The following is a 26,062-nucleotide window of genomic DNA, read 5'->3' as shown; positions in this document are numbered from 1 at the left end:
TAATGATGATAGTTGATAGGGTAACAGTAGGACTAGATTTAATCTTCAGGATAAATTGTTCTATTTAAAAGTACATTTCATATCATTTCACGAAGTCTGGAAAAAGAGGAAAGGTAGAAAATGTGCTCAGCTGATTGCCTTGATCCAATTTCTGGCAACATAGCATGAGATTAAAATAGCTACTATAAGTCACCACCTACTACTGGAAAGAACTAGTATCTGGTTATGTCCTTCCTCTGAAGTGTACCACAAGGAACATTAAGCTGGCTTGCACTGGTAGAACTGTTTTTTATAACCAAAGTCTGTTCTGAATGGTTGGTGTCCATGACATACCAGTATTTATATTTAGAATACCATCCTGAAGTATAGTAATATAATTCACAAATAATTATTAAAATATCTCTTCAATCAAGTTGATGGATAGTAGGAGTTTACTTTGGATATTAAGTGCCAATAAAGAACAAAAAGGCGATAGAACCCAACTCCTTATTTCCTAAATCCATCTCCCTGTAATATAACATCTTACTCATCACCATACCTTCAGTGCTTGGACCAGTGCCTGGCCCACAGTAAGGACTTGAAAAACACCATTGAGTAAATCAATATATACCAAATAAATATTTTTGTCTCTGTTTTCTCACTTGTAAAATAAGTTAGATGAAATCTCTAGTCAGTCTGAAATGGAAGATATTACAATTCAATTTGGAATTCAATAACTAGAATGTTTATTAAGTTCTGATATCAGTAAATGTACCAAGCAAAATTTAAAAATCACGGCCTATTGCATCCAGATATCCTTTCAGTATACTCCACCATATATTCTCTTCTAAAGATAAATCACCAATAATAAAGAGAACAACAGAAACTTATTTTAAATTATTTTATTTTTCATAATTTTCTAACACATGGTGTTAGAAAAATGAAATTTGGCACCATGACTTAAAACTTTTTTTCAAGTGTAACCTTTAAATTAAAAACAGTAGCTACAATAAGAATATTTAAACCTCACTCAGAGTAATGGTAAAAACTCAAGTCACAAATTTTTTGGTGTTGGGGAATTTCTTAAAGTGGGATAAAAGGAAGGTAATAAAAAGAGTAAGAAGGATAGGGGCTTCCCTGGTGGCGCAGTGGTTGAGAGTCTGCCTGCTGATGCAGGGGACACGGGTTCGTGCCCTGGTCCAGTAGGATCCCACATGCCGCGGAGCGGCTGGTCCCGTGAGCCATGGCCGCTGAGCCTGCGCGTCCGGAGCCTGCGTATCCGGAGCCTGTGCTCCTTAACGGGAGAGGCCACAACAGTGAGAGGCCCGCGTACCGCACAAAAAAAAAAAAAAAAAGAGTAAGAATGACAAAATGGAGACTATGCTGGGGAGACAAAAATGTGAATCACCCTCCTGAAGAAAAGAATTAGGAGGAAGACAAAAGGCAAAAGGGAAGAACAAAGGCTCACCAACTTTATCTTCCTGATATAAAATTCAAGTACTTAAAAACGTAAAAAGAGTTTTTTTAAAAAAAGTCATAAAGTGTTACTACTAATCTCAATGAAATTTTCTTTTTCCTCATTATTTTCTAGAATTAAAAAAAAAACAACAACCCTGTTTTGAGTTAAGGACACTTACTGATCTTAAGTTGATACTTGATGTACTTTAAGAAATCGAAAGGCTCAAAAGCTGTCCTAAATCTAACATCTACTTAATATAATCTACCTTGGAAAATTCACCTGAAGGAACATAAGGCTTGATTTCTACTGCAAATGTAAAAAAATCTGTCTAACAATCTAAACAGAAATGTTTTCCACTGGATATGTACCTCAGTTATACTTTGTACTAAGTTTCTTGAGGAAAAACACTGTGTAATATTGTTCTTTGTATTCCTTCAGTAACTACTGTAAAAGGTACCTATATAGGCAGTCAAAAAAGCACTTACACAATTAGTTGCATACAAATTCAGTTAGAACTCCAGTTTTTCAGCATTTCAAAAATTAAAATTTTTGAAATATTAATTTATATCCATTTTGTCTACATGTTGATAAATAAAACTCTTCCCAGCCTTTTAATACGAAATTATTAGTCTCATTTGTCACTTGTTCATCTGTACCTGAATACTTTATCAACTGAAACACAAATTCAGAAAATTGTTATTATTCTCAGAGACAATAAGGCATAGAAATAAATATTTGCTTTTACATTTTTTTTTCCTTTTTCTTCTTCTTCAATCTGTGTTTTAAGGCTCAGAGCAGATATTAAGAAATAACAATTTTTTATAAAAAGTTTTTCAAATGTTTGGCCCAAAGTGAAGTTGTTCTGTGGAAGTTATTTAAATATTCTTCTCATCGTCTCAAGCACAACTTCAAAGACATGTTCATGCCAGGCATCCATTCCAAAAGAAAACTGAATTCAATGAAAAGTAAATAACTTAGGGATCTATAAATGACACAGCGATGTATCTCGTTCCATTTTTAACAGGAAGTCCTTCATGCAAATGCGTGAGTCTCCCTGGATGCATGAAACTCCAGCCTTTTCTTGGTGACTCAATAGAGCAATTGTACCTTAGAAATTTGCATCCACCTCCCTAAAAAAGATAGACCAATAAATGTATCAACTTGTTGTTTCATTTTTAATGAGTGAAAAAATTCAAATGATGATATCTAAGCAGAATCTAAAAAAAAATAAGGCAAAGCCCTTTCATAATGATGTATTTCTTTTGAAAAATGTAAAAAAAAAAGCCATAATTACCTGAAAATCTTCTCCCACATTATTGAGTGCAATGTTGATGGTAAATGTAGAAGCGTCATGATGAGGGCGAAGAGAGCGTTGTCTTTCAGGGGAGTATTTTACTACGAAATTCAATAGTGCAAACCCCTAAAAGAGCAAAGTAAATCAATGGATTTGCTTATCAATGACAATATAAAATAGCACATTTGTGTAAAAACTGGTAGGAGGCAGGCAGCAGGAATGGGAGGATAATTACCTTAGTATAATAGCCTGCAAAGACCTTCAGCGTAACAGGCGCAATAAATTCCCGGATAAAATGAAGCCATACATTCTCCAGACCAATTTGTTTCATGTGGATATCATCAGTTGGGACATTTTCATAACCACCAGATATACGGCTATCCTAAAAAGAGTATTCATGACATCATAAACTGTGGTCTGTGTGCAATTCACACTTACATTATCTTGGAATTTTTTTCAACCACAAGATCATAACAGACAATAACAATAACAGTTCAATTATGGTGTACCATCTGCTTTAATTGCGAAACTATCAAAATAACTTAGATAACATGGCTTTGCAAATGTATCAATGATGAAGCAAAGTATTACAGAGTAAGACTGCTTTCCTACTTATTTAATAGATATGTGAGGTCTGATGAGAAAGTAATAAAATTGATTGCCAAAGCCTTCCCGTGTCCCCTAAAAAATGAGTGTTTTTACAGTGAACCTTCAGGCAGTCTTAGCTGGTGATGGGCATAGATTCTGTCTGTCTGCCACTTGGATTACCTGTCACTGAAAATAAACTTTCCCTGCCAAGTTCCTCACTTTTATTTTGTGGCACCCAAAGTCCTTCCATGATTGCTTTTCATTATCCTACAACCTGCTGACTTCGAGCTCTTCCTCATACTTTGAACTTCTGTCTTCCTGATCAGCTAACTAGCTGGGGAATATATAATTGAGCAGAGGCAGTGATATTCCAGAACATTCCATGAAAATTCCTCAGTACTGTGAAGGAGCTGGCATCTGTGGGTTCTCAGAGGAAAAGAAATACCTTGAACCACCTACAGTAATGCTTTCAGCCAAGTCTTTGAATGTAAATGCAAAACTGAATTACACCAAAGGCATTCAAACAGATTCCTCCTTCCTATGTCTACACACAAAAAAATAGCTTTGGCAGTCAACCAGAGAAACTTTGTCTTGGTATTTTCACTACAGCTCACTGCAAAAATGCAGAGAATAAGAAGTGACCTTGGAGAAGAGCAGTGTCACACAATAGGCATTACCTTACCATCCCCAGCCAGGAGACACTGACCCTTAAGGCCTATCCAGTGTAATTGGAGATGAAACTGAGGCCCGGATAGATTAAATGTTAAACAATTAGTACCAGAATTAGGCTAAAAACAAGAGTTCTCTTGACAGCCTTGGGTAGCCCCTTCATTTAGGTCTAAGACTCAGAGATGTAAGACAAAAAGGACAAACCTCCTCTACCTTCTCTAAATATCTACACTCCTCCTTGCCCCACATACACATTTTAGTTCTTTGTGTGAAATGACAACTTACATGATGTTTTCCCCCAGACCACTGGCCATAATGCTCCATTTCTTCCACCAATTCATCGCAGGCTTTTTCAGAAAATATAGGAAACCAAAAAACATCTGGACAAGGCTATATATAAAACATGATATCACCATTAAGAGAATAACATTTTGTGTCTTTTTACGAAGAAATGGCATTTCAAAAGTACAGAATATTAAATATTTATCTCACTTAGATGTCTTTTTAAGAAGTTTGCCCAACATTACTGACAGTACTGTTACAAACAATACTAGTTTGGGTTTTGGTTTTTTTTAAACAATTTCTAAGACTTCTATTTTCATTTATTTACTTATTTTGTTTGCATTTTAACATCTGTGCAATCAAGACGTGTCTTAGAGACACAGTTGGCCAGGCAGCCATAGTGATGTTGTTAATGCCACAGAGCATGTACACTTGGTCAGGCATTCATTCTGTCCTCACTTTGTGTGTATCTGTGTGTGTGCACATGCACACATTTAGTTGGCACGGCACTTGTTGACTTGCCTTTTGAAACATCTTTTTAAATGATTTATACTACCACTCATTGAAATGAAATGCTATTATGTATACAGTGCTCTATAACATATAACATATATGCCTTAATAAGTCTAAAATAGCTCTTTCAATATGCATAAAATTAAAAATTCTAAGTGACTAGAAAACATTGCATCATAGTTTAATTGGCAGTATTTTTTTCCTTTCTCATGGTACACAAAATAACAGAGCATCTCAGAATTAAAGACATTTTAGACACGTTACATTCTCTGAAATAAGGTATTAGCAATAGTTTGGAACACTAACCTCAAACAGAGTTCATTTTTTAAAAGACCTCTCTGAGAAGAGATGCTTGGAGCTCAATTTCTTTCAAAGATAAACTTTCATTGAAAGAGGCCTACACCAGAGATCTGCCAAGAATTCCTTATTTTTGAGATAGCTATAACATTTGGGAGTATGCTAAAACAATGGCATGATCTTAAAATTATTAATTCTCATTTTTCTACATGTTTACAACTGTATGACCCTTAAGGCTGTAAAACTGGTAATTAAGTCATATGAATTTTACCTAAAGGATAAAAGTTTCTCCACTTTCACAACATCTGCTGCTAAAGCAGTATTGCATTAATAATATTCCCTGCTGGAAAATACAGCAAAAATGCTTTACATATCATAGTAATTATTAATACAAACCTGTTCAACTATATTTTCAGTGAAAATCTTCGAATAATCTCGGTTTATATACTTTTCCTTCCAGTCCTACAAAAAAATCAATTGCACAGATTAAAGCAAAAACCTTTTCATAAATACTTTAATAGAAAATATAAAGTACATGCACTTTAGAAATTGCTCAAGCAATTTATAAATGACTACATGTAGTGGACAAAGTAGGAATTTTCAGAAACCACAGTTTATGTTTTTTAAACTTTGCCTGATTCTATTTATGTTCACATCATTTTATGAAATGCAAAATTTTTATTTACGGACTTTTATAACTCAGGATTTTAAAATTTGAGTAATTTTATAGTCACTATATTTGTATACTATATTCTATGCATATAAACAGGTGTAGGTAAATATGTGTGTTTTAAAAGTGAAAGATAAGGAACATAATCCTACCAACAAATATTCGTAAAAATTAGTAAAAATTACTAAAATTCATAAAAATATTAATCAACTTGGCCTTACTTATAATTTTATAGTGAATTACTCTAAAATAATTTTGATTTTTTTAAATGTATTTAAAATTTCTGCCTTCAGTTTTAGATGTGTATCAAAGAATGATCATGGGGTTACTATTTCATATCTTTTAGTTACTGCAATTAAGGTATAAGACCATATATTGAAAAATAGCTCCTCTTCATACTAATTCATGAACTTGAATCTTCTCTTAGTCCAATCACTGACACGTAAGCCACACACTAAGATACATCAATTTTTGTCAATATCAGCTAAGGAATCCTTTTCCTGGGTCAAGTGTTTTATTTAAAAGCCCAATATTTAAAGGGTGTATATTAAAATATGAGTCAATACCAAAACGATCTTTTCTTAAATATATTTAGACCATTTAACAAAATTCTTAATTTTCTCTTTGCAAAGTACAAATTAAGTGAGCAAACAGGAAAGAATTGAGATACAGGCTCAAAATAATTCCAATCAAAATACGTTTCAAAAATATTTGTCTGAAATATATCTTTTGAGGCCACAATTCAGAAGGGCTCTGATAATTTATTTGCCATTCTTAGTTTTGCATATCTCTGCTTATGTGTAACTCAGAAATTTTTGATATGGAAGAATAAAAGTTATCTTCAAATTCTTTAACAAATTTAATTTATACATAGTATATCATTATAAGGATGAAATTACTGTATTATCTCATTATTCCCTTTAATATTAATTGGTTCTCTGATTCCAAAACATGGGGGAAAATTAGCAGTAAATAATCATACATAACATTTCAGAACCTTTAAATATTTTTAAGTATCCTTTCCTGGCATCATTATAGATTTTTTGAAGTTAAAGAAACAAGCTCCTAAGATTTTACATTAAGGCATTAATATTAACTTTTCATTTTAGACTGCTTTTCAAATGTCATGGAACAAACTGACTTTACTAATTTCTTAGAAGTTCTGATAATGGGATAATCATTAAATATTTTGCTATGGGATACCCCTCATGAGGCATGTCAGTCAGGCTAATTTACCAAAAACAAAGCATGGAAAGAAAAGCAGTTCCTATTATTTCTGATATATTCATTGCATACTCTCTAAAGATTTGAATTCTCACACAAATATCTACAGGATATAACTTGGGAAATTTTTTTCAGGAAACTAATTATTACCCAAGAAATCAAATAATTCTGTCTCTCAAAATACCAAGAGATTCAGTGCCAAAGTAAAATATGTAATTCCACCCTCACCATTTAAAAAATGCCTCTTTTCAATTCTACTCCTGTGAAAGATGGAGATACGCAGCTAAAATGAAACAAAAGTATTTTTAAAATACCCCAAAAAAGATTCTTTTTCCTTCAACAGAGTTCCAGAGACCATTAAATTTACTATTCCCAAAAGTCAACTACTACAAAATAAAAGACAATTCTCATCAGGTAGATTGAGTCTTTGTAATTTAAAACTTTCACTATTGGGAAGGAGAAAACCATAAATAGTAGTATTACAGAGATTAGAGAGAGTATTTTCCCTTGAATAATTGTGCCAACTTGACTAAAGAAAACCAACCCAGTAAGACAAAAAAGGAATTAATGTCTACATGATTCAAATCTTTCAGAAAAGAAATAATTTTGGACTTCAAAAGGAAATCATTTCCTCAACTTAAGACTTTATATGCTGAATCCACTTACTCTGCAATTTTCTCTAGCTATCTTTGGTGTACATTCACAAAATTGTTATAAAAAACAAACAAAATGATAAAATCAAATCCATTTTCACAAACTAACTTTTTGAATTCTTTTCCTGAAAGTCAAAATGTAATATTGTCATACGTGAGCTACTTGTAAACATTTTCCTCTGAAATTGTGATTAAAAATTTGTTGGAGTTTTTGAATATATAAACAGAGATATTGGGAGAAATCAAAGAAACTGATAATTCCCTTCCCCAAACCTCATGTCTTTAAAAAGAAAGTTCTTAGTCAAGAAATATAATTATGCCTTAAAAAATATAATTAAAGATACCTTTTTAAAGCCTCTTACCATATTTTCATATTATTAACCTAACTGATTTACATCCATTTAGAGTTATAGGAAAATAAGTAATAAATGAAGCTGAGCATGAAATACATACCACAGGATTTTCAAAAATCTGCCAGAGGTCATTGTTATAATGGGAAATATTATAATTAGCAGTTGATAATAGTCTTCCAAATTCATGTCTATTAGAAATGTACATAAACACACCCTATATGCCAAAAAATAATAGTATTAATCATCTTGGAGGAAAGTACAAGAATATAAATTTAACCATAGGAAAAATATACAGAAGATATTAATTTCAACTTTTATATCTCATTCAGGAACATGCATTTTTATTTTTCATATAAAACATGCATGATTTAAAATAAAAAATAAAATTTTCATTAATTATGAATTCAGACACCACACAAAACTAATTGATAGCACTGACACTCAACTGAAAAAAAGAAGAATAACTGTTTTTGTCCCTTTCTCATTGGTCCTAAATGTAGACATCAAGGAAAAAGAATTCCTGTTTGAAAGCAGAAATATTTTTGAGACACCAAAGTGCAATTAATTGTACCTCTTTCGGCTTCTTTCCCTTTCAAAGAAGATATCACATTTTTAAACAAGAATTCAAAGGTCAATTTTACTTTGTCAGTTTATTTCATACTTTTATTGTCCTGATATTTAGAGACTGAACACAGAAATTACTCCTGCATTATGAGGCAGCTAAAGAAAATCAGTCTCCTGTCCTTGCCCCAAACCAAATAAACGTGGCAAACACCATTAAGGTAAGGTTGTTTCTTTTTGTACCTGTTTTAATAGTAAAAGAGTTAGTTAGTAATACAAAAAAAAAAATGGTGAAGAGTACCCAAATCTCATTTTAATCAGGATGTACTTTATACTTACTCCTACTTCTTCTCTCCCTTAAAAAAACAAAAACTGGAAAAACTAGTTAAAGTGATTTGGATTTAACTTTCTCATTTGTCAACCATAAAATCTAAATCAGCCCAAAGAACTAAGAAGTGAATATCACACAATGTGTACCCCAACATGCAAAGCACACACATACATATACAGATTCAGAACCAATGAATACTGACCGTTTACACCAAGCTAAAAGGAAAGAAGACTCTTAAACTTTACTTCTAGACAATATCTAGTATTTTAATTAATAAAATTAAATAAACCAAAACAAGTAAAAATAAATAAAAATAACACCTTTGGGGGCCTGAGCATTTGGAATGTTTCCGGAGTAGGGGAGTCTTTTTCCCTTTGTAAAGTCTAAAATGAAGAGAAGGATTGGGTAAGTTGACCTGCACACCCACTCTCTCAGGTATTCTTAGGTAAATAAAAATAGCAGCCTTTGATCAAAAGCTGACATTCTGAAATGTCCTTCACAGACAACATGCAGAACAAGCAAAGCTTACAGCGCACACAAAGAAACAACTCCAGCCCTTTTTTTTTCTGTTGGTCAAACATAAATCCAAGCTCATTCCTTAGTAGAATTTTCATTAGATACAAAATTAAGAGAAAGGAAAAAGGTGTAAGAATGGCCATTCCAGGATGTGCTGTTGAGTCAAATTAGCCAAACATGAGCACAAATTACAATCCCAAGTACTGAGTATATTCAATATAACAATGGACGTAAGTTTATAGGAAAAACAAATATATTCAAACAATACATGCCTTATTAAACCAGAAAAAAAGTACTTGCCAACTTTCCTGATTTTTTCCAAAATCACATTTGCTTGTATAAATTTGAATAAAATAACCCAACCATTTTAAAACAGAAAACCATATAAATGGTTTTCTGACGTATTAACGTTAATACGTTTTAAGACGTATCAACACATTTTGAAAAACAAACTATTTTCTACAATCACTTAAGTTTTATCAAGAAAGTACATTTGTAGAATAGCAATGTATCATTAATTTTTCACATAGATTAAATAGGCTACATGTTTCAATCCTTCTCCCAGATTAGTGGTAAGGAACCTACTTTTTGAGAGTATGGGGTTAATAATGATAGAGAAAATATGGACATTGATTTCAGGACAAAAGTGTGTTTTTCTTAAATGTGTAACTGATCATTTCACCCAGGCTTCCTACAATTAACTTTAATTAGGTCAGGTTTTAACTATAGAATTTCAAATGAAAGTAAAGGCAAATTCTTAAAAATGCAAAGTTGATTTGTAATAAATCTATGTTTATTATTGAAAATCTTACTGTTGCTTATGAGTTAACCTAAGCACCAAGCCTAACTTTTTTCAAGTTGTTTCTATAGGTAAATGTTCCACAGGTAAATTATTCTCCACAATTGCTTCCAGTATTTCAATACAGAACCAAAAAAATTGGCTAGTACTATAAATTAGAAAGAAAAAGGGCACCAAAACAAATGACACATCAACTGGGAAAGCAAGCCATCTTATAGAGACATTCAAGCAAGCCATTACTGTATACCCTACCATTTCTCTAGCATTTCGGCAAAGAGCCATATCAGGATCCAATTTATCACGAACAAAATAGTTCCTTTCATTCATCTCTGATCGGAGTGTCTTTCCTTTAATTAAGTACACGTTAGCCATGTATGGGACATTCCATATCCCTCTGAAAGTAAAGATAAGACGTTCCAAAGTACCACAAATACGAAGTTTTATTTTTATGTTTTTAAAATAAATGCCTTGTATGTTTTTAAATTTTGCAGATATAAACTATTGAATCAAGTTACACACAAATGCAAACACATTTAATGATATCTGACACATATGTACACATATATATATACATGAGATTACTTGGTAAACACTACATACTATGAGATAAATCACTATCTCCCTACATAAACTTCATTTTAAGATTGATATGTTTGGCATTTTGGCTGTCATCCCTCATTCTGTTGATACAGCTGGAGTATAATATTCTGTTGTACATTTAAGATTAAGCAGCCTGATAGCAAAAAATAGCACATCCAGCCAGTGGCATACTGCAGCCAGCTCACACTGGCTCCCCAGAGCATTTGGCTTTCCTTCTGACTTCACATTGGAAGCCTGAAATCAGCCATGGTAGAACTATTCAGAACACAGAACTGGGCTAACACTACATATCAGGGCATCCTCCAACTTAAAGAACTAGTTGTTAGACATTTACCAGCATATCACTGAATAACAGCCTAAAATTCTCCTAAAATATAGCCTTTTGAAATTCATTAAGCTATCTCAATTGTCTGTAGAAAAAGGAAGATATAAAGAAACAGAGCTAGAAGTACCTGAGTGTTGGGAGACAGTTTATTTTGTCCTTTATTCTTTCCCACACTTGTCTCCTTATTCTGAACATGACTCATTTCATAACAACAATATAATAGAGGCTCACCTGAAGGGATATACCTTTGCTTTTAGAGCACAGAAAGGGAAGATCCTGACCAAGGAAATGTAGTTAATTGAAAGCAATATACGTAACATCATTTTGTCTTACTAGATGAGCCTCAAAGGAAATGGCCAATCAAAAATATACAATGTGTCCGCTGAATTCAGAAATTAATCACTGGTATGGTAGAGTGTGCACTGTTTCAATTTTAAAGGAAAACACACACACACACACACACACACACACACGTCACAAGATGTCATTCTTTCATGTAGCTTTTATACATAAGGTATGTTCTTCTATTAACTAAATCAAAAACCTCTATTTTATTCTTTTCCTTACACTTTAGACAACAATTACAGGAGGTTGGACAGAAAAACACCAGTGCTTAAAACAAATGAAATATGAGTTCTCTATTTCTACCTCTGTGAAGCCTTATTCCCGCTATACCCACAGACAATATCGGGCATGTGGTCTATCCTGATCATTCCAGAATCAATTAACGTACTTTGAAACAACAGAATATGATCTTAATAGTATTTTCTCAGTTATCATGCTTCTTAACTGCAGCTAACAAAAGCCTTTATCGTTTACATCATTCAAATTGACTATTACTGCTTTTACACCTATTATTATTTTCACAAGCAAAACATCTCTTTACCACTCAACTGTTCAACAAGAAGTGTGGGGTTTTTTTTTCCCTACATTTTAACCCTTTTTAATTGCGCTGATGTATCTGAGAAATTAGGCAAAGCACTTAATGTCTCAGTCACTCTGGTCCACCATCTGTATGAAAAACAGGATACATTCTTCCTTAATATTACCTTAGCAAAAAAACTACTTCAGGTGTGATTAATTTTTAGTTTAAAAAATATCAATTGTTGTCTCTGAAATAAATATCAGTCATACACATACTTTGTAGTAAGTATATTCTTTTCAAACTCTAGAAATGGAAATCATACTGGCAAAGCAATTTCTCTTTAAAGCAGAATATTGGCTATATTACACAGAAAATTCTTGCAAAAGGAAATGTTGGAAGGTTTGATTGTTGGTGTTTTTGTTTGCTCATTTATAAAATTTTATAAGCTATCAAACAACCTTCACCCTAGCCACTAAAGAAATTAGCTAAACTAAATTCCCTTTCCAAACTTTAAAGAATATTCCTCTTCTAACAACCATAAGATGACTACCCATGGTAATCATACATTGCCTTTTAGTATTTCCCACAACTGAGAGTTTGTGCCTTTGAAGATTTACAGCTCTAAGAACAATTTTTTAAATATTAGTTTTACACTAGTATTGCAGAATCCCAAGTGGTCTCCAGGTCTTCAAATTTCCATTTAACATAAAGAGATAAAAAATGTTTGAAAATTCAATATAATATTAACAAAACCATATCTTTAGATAAAAGTATTTTACATTAAAAGATCAAATCAAGTAACTTACACTCTATTCCCTTGAACAATATCCACATAATCTTCAGATCGAGCATAGTATCCATCAGGACTCAAGGCCCCCCAGAAGTTGGACCACAGCTTTCCATGACGAGTTACAAGAGGAGCAATGATCTTTCTAAAGAGAAGAGAGAAAAACAAATCCAGATAATTATTTACTTTTTAATTGCCACAGAATTATGTGTTTTGGGCTTAACATGACACAGAAAACAATAAAGTTCATTTAGCACACATGTAGTTAGTCCAAAAAACTAAATGTAAAATAAAAGAGAGGAATTTCCTCCCCTCACTTTCTTTAAAAATAAGTACATTGATGACCTTCAATGATGTTTTTTAAAAAAGACTAATGAGGGCTTCCCTGGTGGCGCAGTGGTTGAGAGTCCGCCTGCCGATGCAGGGGACGCGGGTTCGTGCCCTGGCCCGGGAGGATCCCGCATGCCGCGGAGCGGCTGGGCCCGTGAGCCATGGCCGCTGAGCCTGCGCGTCCGGAGCCTGTGCTCTGCAACGGGAGAGGCCACAACAGTGAGAGGCCCGCGTACCGAAAAAAAAAAAAAAAAAAAAAAAAAAGACTAATGAGAAAGGAAAAGTAATTGAAAATGCAAATGAAAGTATAAAAACAACTTTTAAAAGTATCATACTTATATCCAAAAGTATAGCTACCTTAATTATTTAGTTATTTTAGTATTTTGAAAATTATACTAAATGAAATCAAATATTTTCATTGTTATTAGGCAGACGTAACAGTCCCTGGTGCATTAAGGTATCCAATAAATATTTGCTGAATAAAGAAATGTATGAAGATGGGCTGAGATATTTGTAAGTAGGCCAGTTTTCCTAAAGTTAAGCCTTGAATTACTTTAAAGTATGTTTCCGTTTTTTTTTTTTTAACTTTTAAAATGGGTTGTGCTAGCCCTGGCAACACTAAACATTTTTCTGGTCTTTTGACTATTTTAGAAAACAAAATAAAAGGTGACTGCTATACCATGCTGTCTCACTACCTACCAGGAAAGCAGCCCCTTTAAGACAAGTATATGTTACAAATTCAAAACATGCCAGATTTCTTTTAAGGAAATCTAATTTATAATGTGTCAACATTTTCCAAATGAGGTAACAAAATCTGAAGTTCTGTTAGAATTATTTTTAAAATGAAGTAAATTGTAATGGTGTCACACAATTTTGAAGAAAATCTCACACAACTCCTCCAAGAGGAAGGTTATAGACCAACTATTTCCACAAAAAAACCTATTTCACAACCCTCCAATCTTGTGAAGACCAGGTGTGCCCTTTCTCTTACCTATGGAAAAATGACACACAGTCTGTAAATACACTTCATGCAAAATAATGATTGTAGTTTATTTTTCCTGCTTCCTATTAGAATAAAATGTTAACCAGATACATTTACATTTTGTTTTGTTTAGAATACCTACAATATTGGAAATAAAAACATAAATTAGAATCTACATATTATGTTAATCTAAGGAATGAATGATAATTCAATGTCGATAACTAACAAGATCAAATATTTAATAGAAAAAAATCTTGTAATTTATAATCTTAGCTGCCTGACAGAGCTAGGGAAAGACACATTGAAAATCAAAATCCATCTTCTGTGTGCCTCAATGTTTTCAGTACGGAATTAGAAGATTAATACTGAGAGGTTTTAGCTTTTGAAATAATAACTGAATTCTCAAATTGACAAATTATACAAACGATGGATTAGTGGCGTATAATAGACTTCTTACATATTTTATTCAGGAAAATGAAAACAGTAATTCTAACATTTCATTGCTAACCATTCTATTTGTTAAGAGAAATAATTGTGTTAATATATGTGAACATACACAGAGTAATACCTGGCACTTAATAAGCACTCACTAAAGGTGGGGTATTAGTGAGAGTATTAATAGTAGTAGCAGTAGTAGTTATAAATGAAGATTAATATCATTATAAGCCGGTATCGATGGTGCCTTTTACCCATTTCAATTCAGTTAAATGAAAACAGGTATTGCCTAGAGATAATTAGTTCAGTACTAAACAAAATCACAGATCAGGCTGTGGAATAATATGTACCTCTGAAATTTCTTTCATATTCTAAGAACTTCCAACTCTGTAATAACTTTCTAGGTCAGAAGTTTTATGAAATTCTACTTTGAAAATATCTGTGGAAAATAAGACAATTCTATTTTTAGATAGATCACAATTTCATCTAGCTTTAAATAGAAAAATAGGTCAAATATAATTGATAAACATCACATTTGTGATTGTAACTAATATTGAATATTTTGAAATTTTCATCAGGTTGTTTTCTATTTGACTTCTTTAAAAGAAAACTAATTACTTAGAATTGAAAGTTTATAAGGTGTAGAAAATAATTTCTTGTGAGTTCCCTCAATTTGCTAAACACAGACAAGTAATTATAGCACGTCCACGTAGATACAGAAAATAATTATAATTTTAAAAATAAATTGACATTGCATAATATATAGTACCTGTTTTGTTCAATCAAAATTTTTAAAGTCCTTGGATTTGTCAAAACAACATCTGCATCCACACTAAAGTAATAATCACAGTTTTCATCCTGACGGCAAAAATCCCTGTCATTGAAAAAGAAATAAAATATGCATTAAATAAAATAAATATTTGCTGGTTGAAAAATGTTAACATAAAGCTCATAAGCAAAATAAGGTTTCTCTAAAATACTTTTCTAATCAAAATAGTAAGACTATACCCAAAAGGATAAATATTATCTTAAATTTCAAAATGGTCAGTTGATCAACACAGATGTTCATGGGTAGAGTGAAACTAAAAATTTTAGGGCAAGTGAAATATATTTTCAAGGCACTAAATACTTCAAGGCATAAAACATCCAGTCAGAAGGGCAATTTATAATTCAGCATTTAATTCTCTCTAAAAAGGGAACATAATTTATACCAATGTACTTATCAACAACTTTTTTTCACAAATCAAAATGTTTTCTGCACACACACACACACACATTCACAGTGTAAAATCCTGTATATCCAACAACTCAGTTTTAATTGAATATTGGAAATACAGGTGTATATATAACTCTTTAGGTGTTAATACTTTTAAAACTTGATTTGTGTGGAATTCTTTCTAAGATGGTCACTGCCCTGCTTCTTATCCAAGGACACGGATTGTGATGTATGCTTTCTTGGTAGAGCCTGGAGTGTTATCATCAGGAACACGAAGGAATGAACTACTTGTGATACATGATAGGCTTCCAAGTATTACAGTTTCTGCATTTGGAGCTCTCTCTTCCTGAGCTCTCCTCCCTCACTGCTGATCCGAGTTATCACTTTCTGCTACTGTCAGTGTTTAACTCCATGACACATTTGTTTCTAAGCAACTGTCAAGCAGGACAGCAGACAGGAAAGTTTGTTAAAATTGTGCAAAAAAATTAGAGGAAATTTTTTAAAAATACTGTAACTATGCACGGTGACAGATGGTAACTAGACTTATTGTGGTGATTATTTCACAATGTACACAAATATTGAAGCTGTGTTGTACACCTCAAACTAACATTATATGTCAATTATACCTCAATAAAAATGAAAATTAAATAATTTTTTAAAAACAGCTCAAATTATCTTGGAAAAAAATTTAAAAATTTATACCACATGATTTCAAGGTTAATATAAATCCCTAGTAATAAAGTGTAGCACTGATCTTAGAGCAACAAAACAGAAGTGAGAGCTCACAATCACTCATAAATACTCAGTTATCCGATTTTTGACCAAGGCCAAGTCAATTAAGTAGGAAAAGAAAAGTCTTAAATTAAAAAGGAGTATTGAAACAACTGGAATTTCATTTGCAAAGAATAAAAGTTGACCCCTACTTCACTCCAAACACAAAAATGTATTCAAGATGAATTGCAGATTGAAACATCTTGAAACATAAATGCTAGAATGATAAAGCTTATGAAAGAAAAATTCCAAGGAATGTCTTCATGACACTGGAATAAGAAAGATTTCTTAAACAGAAAATAAACCCCAAAGCACAAAGCATAAAAGAAAAAGACGAAATAGAATTTTATTAAAGTTTCTTCTTATTAAAAGGCAGTATTTAAAAAGTAAAAAATCAAGCCATAGAATGGAACAAATATTCACAAAACATTATAGAGACAGAGATAGAGTTTAGATAGATTTTGTATACAAAATATATAAAGAATTCCTACAAATACACAACTAACAAGATAACCCAATGTAAACAAAAATGCACAAAAGATTTAGATACCTTTAGATACCTAACCACAGTAAAATACCTTTTCATACCCAGTAGGGTGGCTAAAATAAAAAAGATGGGCAATATCAAATGTTGACAAACATGTGGAGCAGACGGAGGTCTATTACCTTGCTGTTACAAGTGTAAAATGTACAACCAGGGCTTCCCTGGTGGCGCAGTGGTTGAGAATCTGCCTGCTAATGCAGGGGACACGGGTTTGAGCTCTGGTCTGGGAAGATCCCACATGCCACGGAGCAACTGGGCCCGTGAGCCACAACTACTGAGCCTGCGCGTCTGGAGCCTGTGCTCCGCAACAAGAGAGGCCGCGATAGTGAGAGGCCCACGCACCGCGATGAAGAGTGGCCCCTGCTTGCCGCAACTGGAGAAAGCCCTCGCACAGAAACGAAGACCCAACACACCCAAAAATAAAAATTAATTAATTTTTAAAAATGTACAACCATTTTGGACTACTTAGCTGTTTTTTATAAACATACATCTATCCTAACCCTATGACCTAGTTAGTCCACTCCTTGGTATTTTCCCAAACTATACTAAAGCATATGTACACACACGCACACACACACACACAACACACATATTCACACTTCTAATAAAGAATCTTCATTAGCAGCCTTATTCATAATGGCCCCAAACTGGACATAGCCCAATGTCTATCACCAGGGGCGTGTGTAAACCACTTGCAGTATATTCATATGATAAAATACTAGTCAGCAATGAAAAGGAATGAGCTGCTGATAATTGTAATGACATGAGTGAATTAAAAAACACTGTGCTCAGGCAAAGCCAGATACAACAGAGCACATACAAAAAATTTTTAAATAGAGAAAACAAGTTCTAAATGTGGACCCAAGGTACTCTCCAATGATGAAGTTATTTGTTATGAACCATTAGTAATAACATCTGTTTGGTTTTTTTAAGGCCCGTTTTCCTGCCTGTCCCTTTACCCCCATAATAGGCACTTTCCATCACTTTGGGCCTGAAGCTTCCACAGCACAAGACAAGAACATCTCCTGCTGAGAAATCACTGAGTCTTACCTTTTCATTACCAACTCTTAACCCACTGATGGGCATATTCAATTCACATTCACCGAATAAGTGATCGTTTTCGCTATTACCAGAATTTTATTAGTCATCTGTCTGAAGTATTAAAGGGGCTAAACAAAGGACCTAAAATATTTCTTCTGTGGTTACAGTACTATTTAGATCAATAGGTAACTAGAATATCTGAAACACACATTTCGGCCACACAAAAGCTTCAGATAATGTATATTTAAATCACTGCTACATCAGTCACACTACTCATCTGTCTGGGGATTTGAATCTTGATCTGAAGTTAATAGTTTGAATAAATATATTGACTCTTAGCCATTAAAAGAAAAACGTAAATAACTTTCATGGCCCTTTAGACATAAATACACACAAACATAGATATAGTTCGAACAGCAGAGGTATGCTCATGTGTGGGCACAAACACACACACACAGTTGAGACATACAAGTTTAGGACACTAATTTTGAAGAAAAGTTGTCTTTCTTTTTTAAGTTTCTTTAGTAGATACTGGTTGAATTTAAATTTGCTAAAACATACATTCCCATGTTTCTGGCTTCGGCTTGACTTAGATTTTCTTCCGGTCCTACAATTTTCATAGTAGTGATTTCATGTTTAGCTTTATCAAAAAACACCTTGATGTCCTTTTCATGATAAACCTCCTGTAACATATTTTAAAAATTGAAAATTAGTTTAAAAAAAGAAGAAAAGTAGTGAGAAAAAGGACAATAAGATGACTGAAGTATTCATATGTAGGGATGACTTCACATTCAAAATTTGTGAATTCCACCATTCACATATTCACTCACTACAGGCAAAGTGATAACTATATAAAGCATATTATATTGAAATATCATCTAAATATAACATGTAGAATCTAAAATAGATACATATCATTTTTTTTTAAAAAAAGATACTTCAAAATTCTTTTAACATCTACTCCTAGTCCTTGCATTAATATTTAAATCGTGAGTGCTATAAAATATTTCTGACTTGAGGGGGAAAATGGCTTGTGCCCTGAGAATCTTAGACATGTTTTGTAAAATATCCATAAAAAATATCTATTAAACCTAACAGGTTAATCTGTTATAATCTTTTTAATAAAATAAATATTACAATATTATTTTAAGCAGAGAGAAAATTAATGGTCACATAAAAAGTTGTGTTTTTTACAAAAAGAAGGGAAAGTTAAAATTTTATTGATAAGAAAATATGATGAGAAAATAACATGAAAAGTCATCAAATTAGTGTGATTCAACTGTGCTAAAATTTAGATAAGGTTATCTATCTCCATCATTAGAGCATTTCATAGCTCTTTATGTATCAAGTCTCACTAAGTATTTTTGAAAGCTTTTCACAGCTTGTTAAAACTACTTATCATGCAAAAGCTGCATAGAGTTAATTTTAAATAAAAGAAGATAACTCCTGCTATCAAGAGGTTTTAGGTCCTATGAAAGGAGGAAAAATATAAATAAAAGACACAATACATAAAAACAAAATACTTTAAGTACATGTATTACAGTGCATTTTACAAAGCCAATGCTCAATACATTCACCCCTTTAAACTCATCTGAGGTGGTTTTCTGCAAATACAAAATAGTCTCTGGAAAAGGCAAATGATTAGCCGATATGTACATCAGGAAGAAAGAACAATCTTAAACAAAAAGTATTAGGACGAAAGAGAGAAAAGAGCATACTTCACAGCTATTGAGTTTTTCTAGGTGATAATAAATGCCAACTGTTTTAACAGGGAAGAGACAAGCAAAATTGAAAAATATTGAGGAAAAATGTCTTTAAATTTAGACTATACGTAGGAGGTATTTGGGAGGTTCTGAATATTTTTGAGGGAAATGACAGCATCAAAATCTTTAGGGGAAGAGCATGCCATTGTGTAATTAATCAAAACAATACTGTATATGGAAGATATTTCAAGTTCTGATGTTGGGTATTATCATTAGCTGCAAACAATTTAATGATCGGTTCTATAAAAGAAAGTACCAGAACTAACCCAAAGGCAAAGGACTATAGGCCCTTTGACATCTCTTCATTATAAGGTTGAACATATAAAAATGGCTGATATTCAACCATTTTTGATCTACAAAAAATTGACAGTTTCATGTGTCTCATCCCAACAGTATGATACTACTTTCTAAACTCTAAAATCCTTAGGTCCTAAATACGTAGAGTAGTAATGACTTCAAAAATCCCCCACTGAATTTAACTCAAATTTAAAAAATTTTTTTAGACATGAGTAAATAATAACAAATAGTTCCAAATAAGATCAAAATAGTTTTCCCATAAAATATTCATTTCTCAAATACTTACTTTGTTATGAATAAAGAGTTTAACTGCTTCTTTTGGGTAATCCAGTGTCAACAATATGTCCAGAAATCGAGGTAGGAAAGGGGTTGGTTGCTCAATAAAAACACCTATTGTTACATTTGGGTGAACCTTTGTTTTGTGGCAAACATAAAAGCAAATTAGAATTAGCATGGTTTTACTTTAAATTCTATTCAAGTTTTAATCAATACAACATAAAACATACTAGAATATCAGTACAACTTAACCTTCTAAATTTGATTGCCCCATGACAATTCTCTAATACATTTTTGTGGACCCCACCAAAGTGATTTTACTGAATCACATCTTAACATTATGATTTAGGTTGAAGAGGAAACTCACTAACGTATAACATAGGGATACTGTAATTAAGGTTACTACCTGCTCTACTATTTAATGCTTCCTTTAAGATAGTCCTAAAACAAACTTGCTTCAGATCTAAATCTATTTGACAGCTTCATCTATGAAGCCAGAATGCTAATTGTGCTTCCATGTTTTTTCCATGGTTTGGAAGTTTAGTGGTTAATTTGTAGCTCAAAGAAAACAATCACAGAGGACTTGAGACTTTATTTCTATCCTTGAACCTTTAATCTCATTTTATTGATAGTACTTTATTTTGCTTCATCATTATATTATATATAAGGAAAGCTACTTTCTTTCATTAATATATTTTATCTTGTATCGATTTTTAACATTTTCTTAATTTCTGTTTGGGTATGTTTTAGAGAATAGTTTCTTTCATTCATTGCATGAACAATTCTGAAATATCCACTATTCGTCTGTCCTTGTGATAAGAAACATTTTAAAAAAGGAGTGAACATTCCTTGCTTGGAAAACTTACAAATGATTGAGGAAGAAAGAAACATAAGTAAATGCCATGTAACAGTGTTATTACCAGAACCATATGAAAGATTTCTTTATAATGCCTTTTTTAATCAGTGTCTTAAAGCCTGACTTTAAAGATTATAGATTTTTAAATTACAAACTACATACAGATGGGTGAAGGAAGTCAAAAGGTAAAAAATAAATAAATACAGTGCATTACTGAGCAAGAAAAAAATTTTTAATAAAGATTACAGATTTTTTTTTTTTTTTTTTTTTAATTTATTTGGTACGCGGGCCTCTCACGGCTATGGCCTCTCCCGTTGCGGAGCACAGGCTCCGGACGCGCAGGCTCAGCGGCCGTGGCTCACGGGCCCACCCACTCTGTGGCATGTGGGGGGCTCTTCCCAGACCGGGGCACAAACCCGTGTCCCCTGCATCGGCAGGCGAACTCTCAACCACTGCGCCACCAGGGAAGCCCAAGATATTTTAAAGTACCATATATGTTAAGTGCTGAATTAGGTACCTCTCCCCCATCTTTTCACACATGATACCTCACATATTCCTCTGTTATCTGGATAATAACATTATTTGTTTGCACTGAAGTACAAGTCATACACTGTTGTCCTTCTTATCAATTCATTCAGTCACCCAAATATTTATTGCTAAGTCAATAAACAAATACAAATAACTAAAGACAAAATATCTACCTTCTAGGAGTTCTCAATTTAACAGGGAAAATGAGTAAAAACTAGATGACAACTCTCCCTTATCAAATGATGTGATGCATTTCATTTAAATTTTGTAATAACCTTAGAAGTTATTTATTATCCCAAATTTACACATGAGGAAAATGGGACTTAGAAGAGTTAAGCAACTCAGAACACATAAATTAGTAGGTAAAGAACTGGGCTTCAACATGCTGCATCTCCATTGTCAATCTAAGCTCATTTTTATATACTAATGATACTAAGAGTACAACAGTTAGCTATTATCAAGGCTTAGCACCTCATATATATAATTTATACATATAAAATATCATTATATATACACATCTATACAATTTCATTTAACCCTCCTACCAATCCTGATAGCCATTATCATTTTTACATATAGAGAAACTTGCCTACGGCCCACACCTAACTATATGGTAGCCCTAGATCTTAACTACCCACATAATTTTAATTTTTATATCCCTGTTGCATAATTACTACACATATAAAACACATAAGAAATTTATTTTGCATAATAAAATGGTTTTCCTTTCTAACAGTCTATAAGACAAAAAAGCTTAGCTTAAGAATTAGGTGATTTTCACCTATATGCAAAAAATAAAGATAAAGAAACTATAATATAAATATTTTTCAATCTTTGCACCAGAAAGTTTATGTAAAAGGATACTAAACAGATAAAAGCTTTAACTCTCTCTCCAGAAGACTTTGCAAAAACGATCAGGATGAATTTTTAAACATCTTCATGATGCAGCTTCAGTCAGAAAGTTTCTGGCTTTCTTTCCAGATAGGAAACATGCAGTCTGTTATTTGAGAGACTGGCCAAAAAGTCTTATTTTCAAGTAAAATAGGGTTATATTCAGAAGGTCCTAAATGTGGACAAGTTACTCTTTATCCTCCTTTTTAGAACAGAACAGAAACTATTTAATTCAGGAGTCTGAGCGCTTTACGGTGAGAGTATTTTTGTATTTGCATGGGTACAGGAGTCACCAGAACTATATTAAGGTGAATTTTATTTCTGTCTATACTTAGCTGGCATGCTGTAGATACTCAATAAACCTATGGTGAATGAAGGAAAGAATCAGCCTTAATGACAAAATCATCCCCAGAATTCAATTGTTCATACACATAATCGTCTTCCAAGTTACAAGAGAAATTTTTTGGAAGAAAAATGTTACTATAGGATATCCTAAAACTGCTCTGGTTGATGAGAGAAGGATACATAAAATGTTTAATAGACACATAATCATTACTTTCAGTTGCTCATTTACTCTCAATGTATAAACGTTAAACTATAGGTATAATTCTCTATGAAACACATGTATAAGTAGCACTGTGTCTGGCATATAATATGTACATTACATCCAGGCGAAATTGCACAGTGATCAAGATTATAGGATCTGGAGCCAGACTGCCTAAATTTAAATCCCACCCCCTACACTTAAAAAAAATCACATGCCTTAAGCAAGTTACTGAACGTATATATAACTCAGTTTTCTCATCTGTAAAACTCAGTCAACAGCACTACCTACTTAAGGAATTTGTGAAATTAATATAAGTTACTATCTATAAAATATTAAAACAGTCCTTAGTCATATAATATTATTTTAAAATCATCAAATTTGAAAATAAAGCAGATAAAATTAGTCCATATAAATAACGAAGCATTGTACCTCAACACTTTGACCAAGTTACCAGACTAAAATAAAACAAGAGCACCCAATCATAGCAAGCTAGTAAATATTAACAATCAAGCCCTTTTCGCTGGGGTCAATTATTAACTGGTTTTGCTGGAAATACACAAATCCAGCAACTTTCGGAGTCATCATGTTTTAGCTTTTTAAATCCATTATCTATCATATTATTAATACTATAAAATAATGTGCTTTTTTTCTTTTACAAATTATTGTATTTCATGACAATGTACTTTTTTGTAATAGATCTTTATTAGAGTATAATTGCTTCACAATACTGTGTTAGTTTCTGTTGTACAACAAAGTGAATAAGCCATAAGCATATATATATATCCCCATATCCCCTCCCTCTTGAGCCTCCCCCTCCCACCCTCCCTATCCCACCCCTCTAGGTCATCTCAAAGCACCAAGCTGATCGCCCTGTGCTACGTTGCTGCTTCCCACCAGCTAACTATTTTACATTCAGTAGTGTATATATGTCGATGCTACTCTCACTTCGCCCCAGCTTCCCCCTACCCCCACTGTGTCCTCAAGTCCATTCTCTATGTCTACGTCTTTATTCCTGCCCTGCCACTAGATTCATCAGTACCATTTTTTTTTTAGATTCCATATATATGTGTTAGCATATGGTATTTATTTTTCTCTTTTTCACTTACTTCACTCTGTATGACAGACTGTAGGTCCATCCACCTCACTATTTTTTATTACTATGCTTCACATAGAGTCAATTCCACTTACATCTACTGCAGACAAGTCAATTGTATCCACTTCACAAAGAGTGCAGCCATTGTCCTGTGTCCATGCATTAGGTACATAGTTTCCAAAATAATTCAGGAGAATCTAGCAAAAGAAGGAAAACTGTATTAACAAAAGTAAACCTTGGACTTCCCTGGTGGTGCAGTGGTTAAGGATCCGCCCGCCAATGCAGGGGACAGGGGTTCGATCCCTGGTCCGGGAAGATCCCACATGCTGCAGAGCAACTAAGCCTGCGAGCCACAACTACTGAGCCCACGTGCCACAACTACTGAGCCCGCACACCTAGAGACCGTGTTCCACAACAACAGCAAGAGAAGTCACCGCAACGAGAAGCCCGTGCAGCACAACGAAGAGTAGCCCCCGCTCACCGCAACCAGAGGAAGCCTGCATGCAGCAACGAGGACCCAACGCAGCCATTAAATAATTAATTAATTAAAAGACCCCTCTCAAAAAAAAGAAAAAAAGTAAGCCTCTCCCATCAATGTGCTTCCATTCTATAAACCTCTAACTTCAAAGCATATTTTCTGCATTAGGATATCCCCTTAATAATTCTACTAATACAGTGTACAGTGAATGGGGCAGTGCCAGTGTGACCTCCTACCAGCCATCACCACACAAAACAAATATTGTATACACTTTATCACCAAAAGGCACTAAACTCTTCTCGGAAACTATGTTACCCACTATAACCCAGACTTCTGGGCAGTGATTCAAGGGCACCAACGTGAAGAAAAGAAAGCCTGCAGATTAAAACAGATCTAGAACAAGTCCTAATTAGAGCCACCTCACAGATCATATCAATAATAAACTAAAGTGGGGGTAGAACAAGATAGCAGAGAAGGAAGACCCTGGGCTCACCTCCTCCCAGAGATACACCAAAATTACAACTACAGATAGAGAACCGTCTCTGAGAATGACCTGAAGACTAGAAGAAAATACTTTCCACAACTGAAGATAAAAAGAAAAACCTACAATGAGACAGGTAGGAAGGGCAGAGATGCAGTCTAATCAGAACCCGTGTATCCAGTGAAGGAACCCACAAGTGGGAGGGGTATCACAGCCCCAGAGGTCTTCCCCAAGGAGCGAAGGGTCCAAGCCCCACCTTGGGCCCCCCTTCCTGGGAGACCTGCACCAGAAAGATGAGCCCCCATAACATCTGGCTTTAAAACCATTGGGGTTTATGCGCAGGAGAGCAGAAGGGCCGTAGGAAACCGAGACTCTGCTCTTAAAGGGCACATGCACAGATTCACTCTTTCCAAGTCCCAGTGCAGAGGCAGCAGTTAGAAAAGTGCCTGGGTGATATAAGAAAGAAATTCATTTACTAATTTTAGGGCATGTGCTTGAGGGGCAGGGATCTGTTGCAACTTTCTCTGGGTATAAAGGGGCTGGCAGGTGCCAGTGTTTTTATTTGTTTTGTTTTTATTTGGCTCACCTTCTACCTAGCAACCTGGCACTAGCAGGTGACATTTCTGACTCTCTCCATCAAACTTAATGTACCATTTGCCCCACCTGGTTTGCCCATGGACCTGACACAGCCAGCATTCCTCCAAAGTGGCCCCCTACCTTGCCAGTCCCCACAAGCACCCTCATCCAGTACCAGAGCCCCACTAAAGC

General features: G+C 33.7%; 1 protein-coding gene across 3 annotated transcripts in view; it reads right to left on the bottom strand.

The window, feature by feature from the left end:
- Window positions 1-778: 778 nt before the first annotated feature.
- PLOD2 (procollagen-lysine,2-oxoglutarate 5-dioxygenase 2) overlaps window positions 779-26,062 on the bottom strand; it is a 107,986-nt gene continuing 82,702 nt past the window's right edge. For 2 of the 3 annotated variants that reach the window (XM_029214690.1, XM_029214692.1), the window contains 13 exons: window positions 24,431-24,532; window positions 20,431-20,556; window positions 18,646-18,767; window positions 15,282-15,386; window positions 12,785-12,910; window positions 10,441-10,582; window positions 9,194-9,256; window positions 8,082-8,195; window positions 5,478-5,543; window positions 4,275-4,379; window positions 2,968-3,114; window positions 2,733-2,858; window positions 779-2,568 (listed from right to left, as the gene is read on the bottom strand). In XM_029214690.1, coding sequence (XP_029070523.1) covers window positions 2,413-2,568; window positions 2,733-2,858; window positions 2,968-3,114; window positions 4,275-4,379; window positions 5,478-5,543; window positions 8,082-8,195; window positions 9,194-9,256; window positions 10,441-10,582; window positions 12,785-12,910; window positions 15,282-15,386; window positions 18,646-18,767; window positions 20,431-20,556; window positions 24,431-24,532 — 1,500 coding nt within the window. In that variant the 3' untranslated portion in view covers window positions 779-2,412. The remainder of the gene's footprint in view (window positions 2,569-2,732; window positions 2,859-2,967; window positions 3,115-4,274; window positions 4,380-5,477; window positions 5,544-8,081; window positions 8,196-9,193; window positions 9,257-10,440; window positions 10,583-12,784; window positions 12,911-15,281; window positions 15,387-18,645; window positions 18,768-20,430; window positions 20,557-24,430; window positions 24,533-26,062) is intronic. The other variant, XM_029214691.1, reaches the window with a different exon arrangement.

The sequence above is a fragment of the Monodon monoceros genome, unplaced genomic scaffold (genome assembly GCF_005190385.1).
Source record: "Monodon monoceros isolate NGI ecotype Baffin Bay Population unplaced genomic scaffold, NGI_Narwhal_1 Super_Scaffold_11, whole genome shotgun sequence".
Taxonomy (NCBI): Eukaryota; Metazoa; Chordata; class Mammalia; order Artiodactyla; family Monodontidae; genus Monodon; species Monodon monoceros.
Note: the sequence above shows the minus strand (reverse complement) of the source record. Positions and strands in the feature narration are given on the sequence as shown.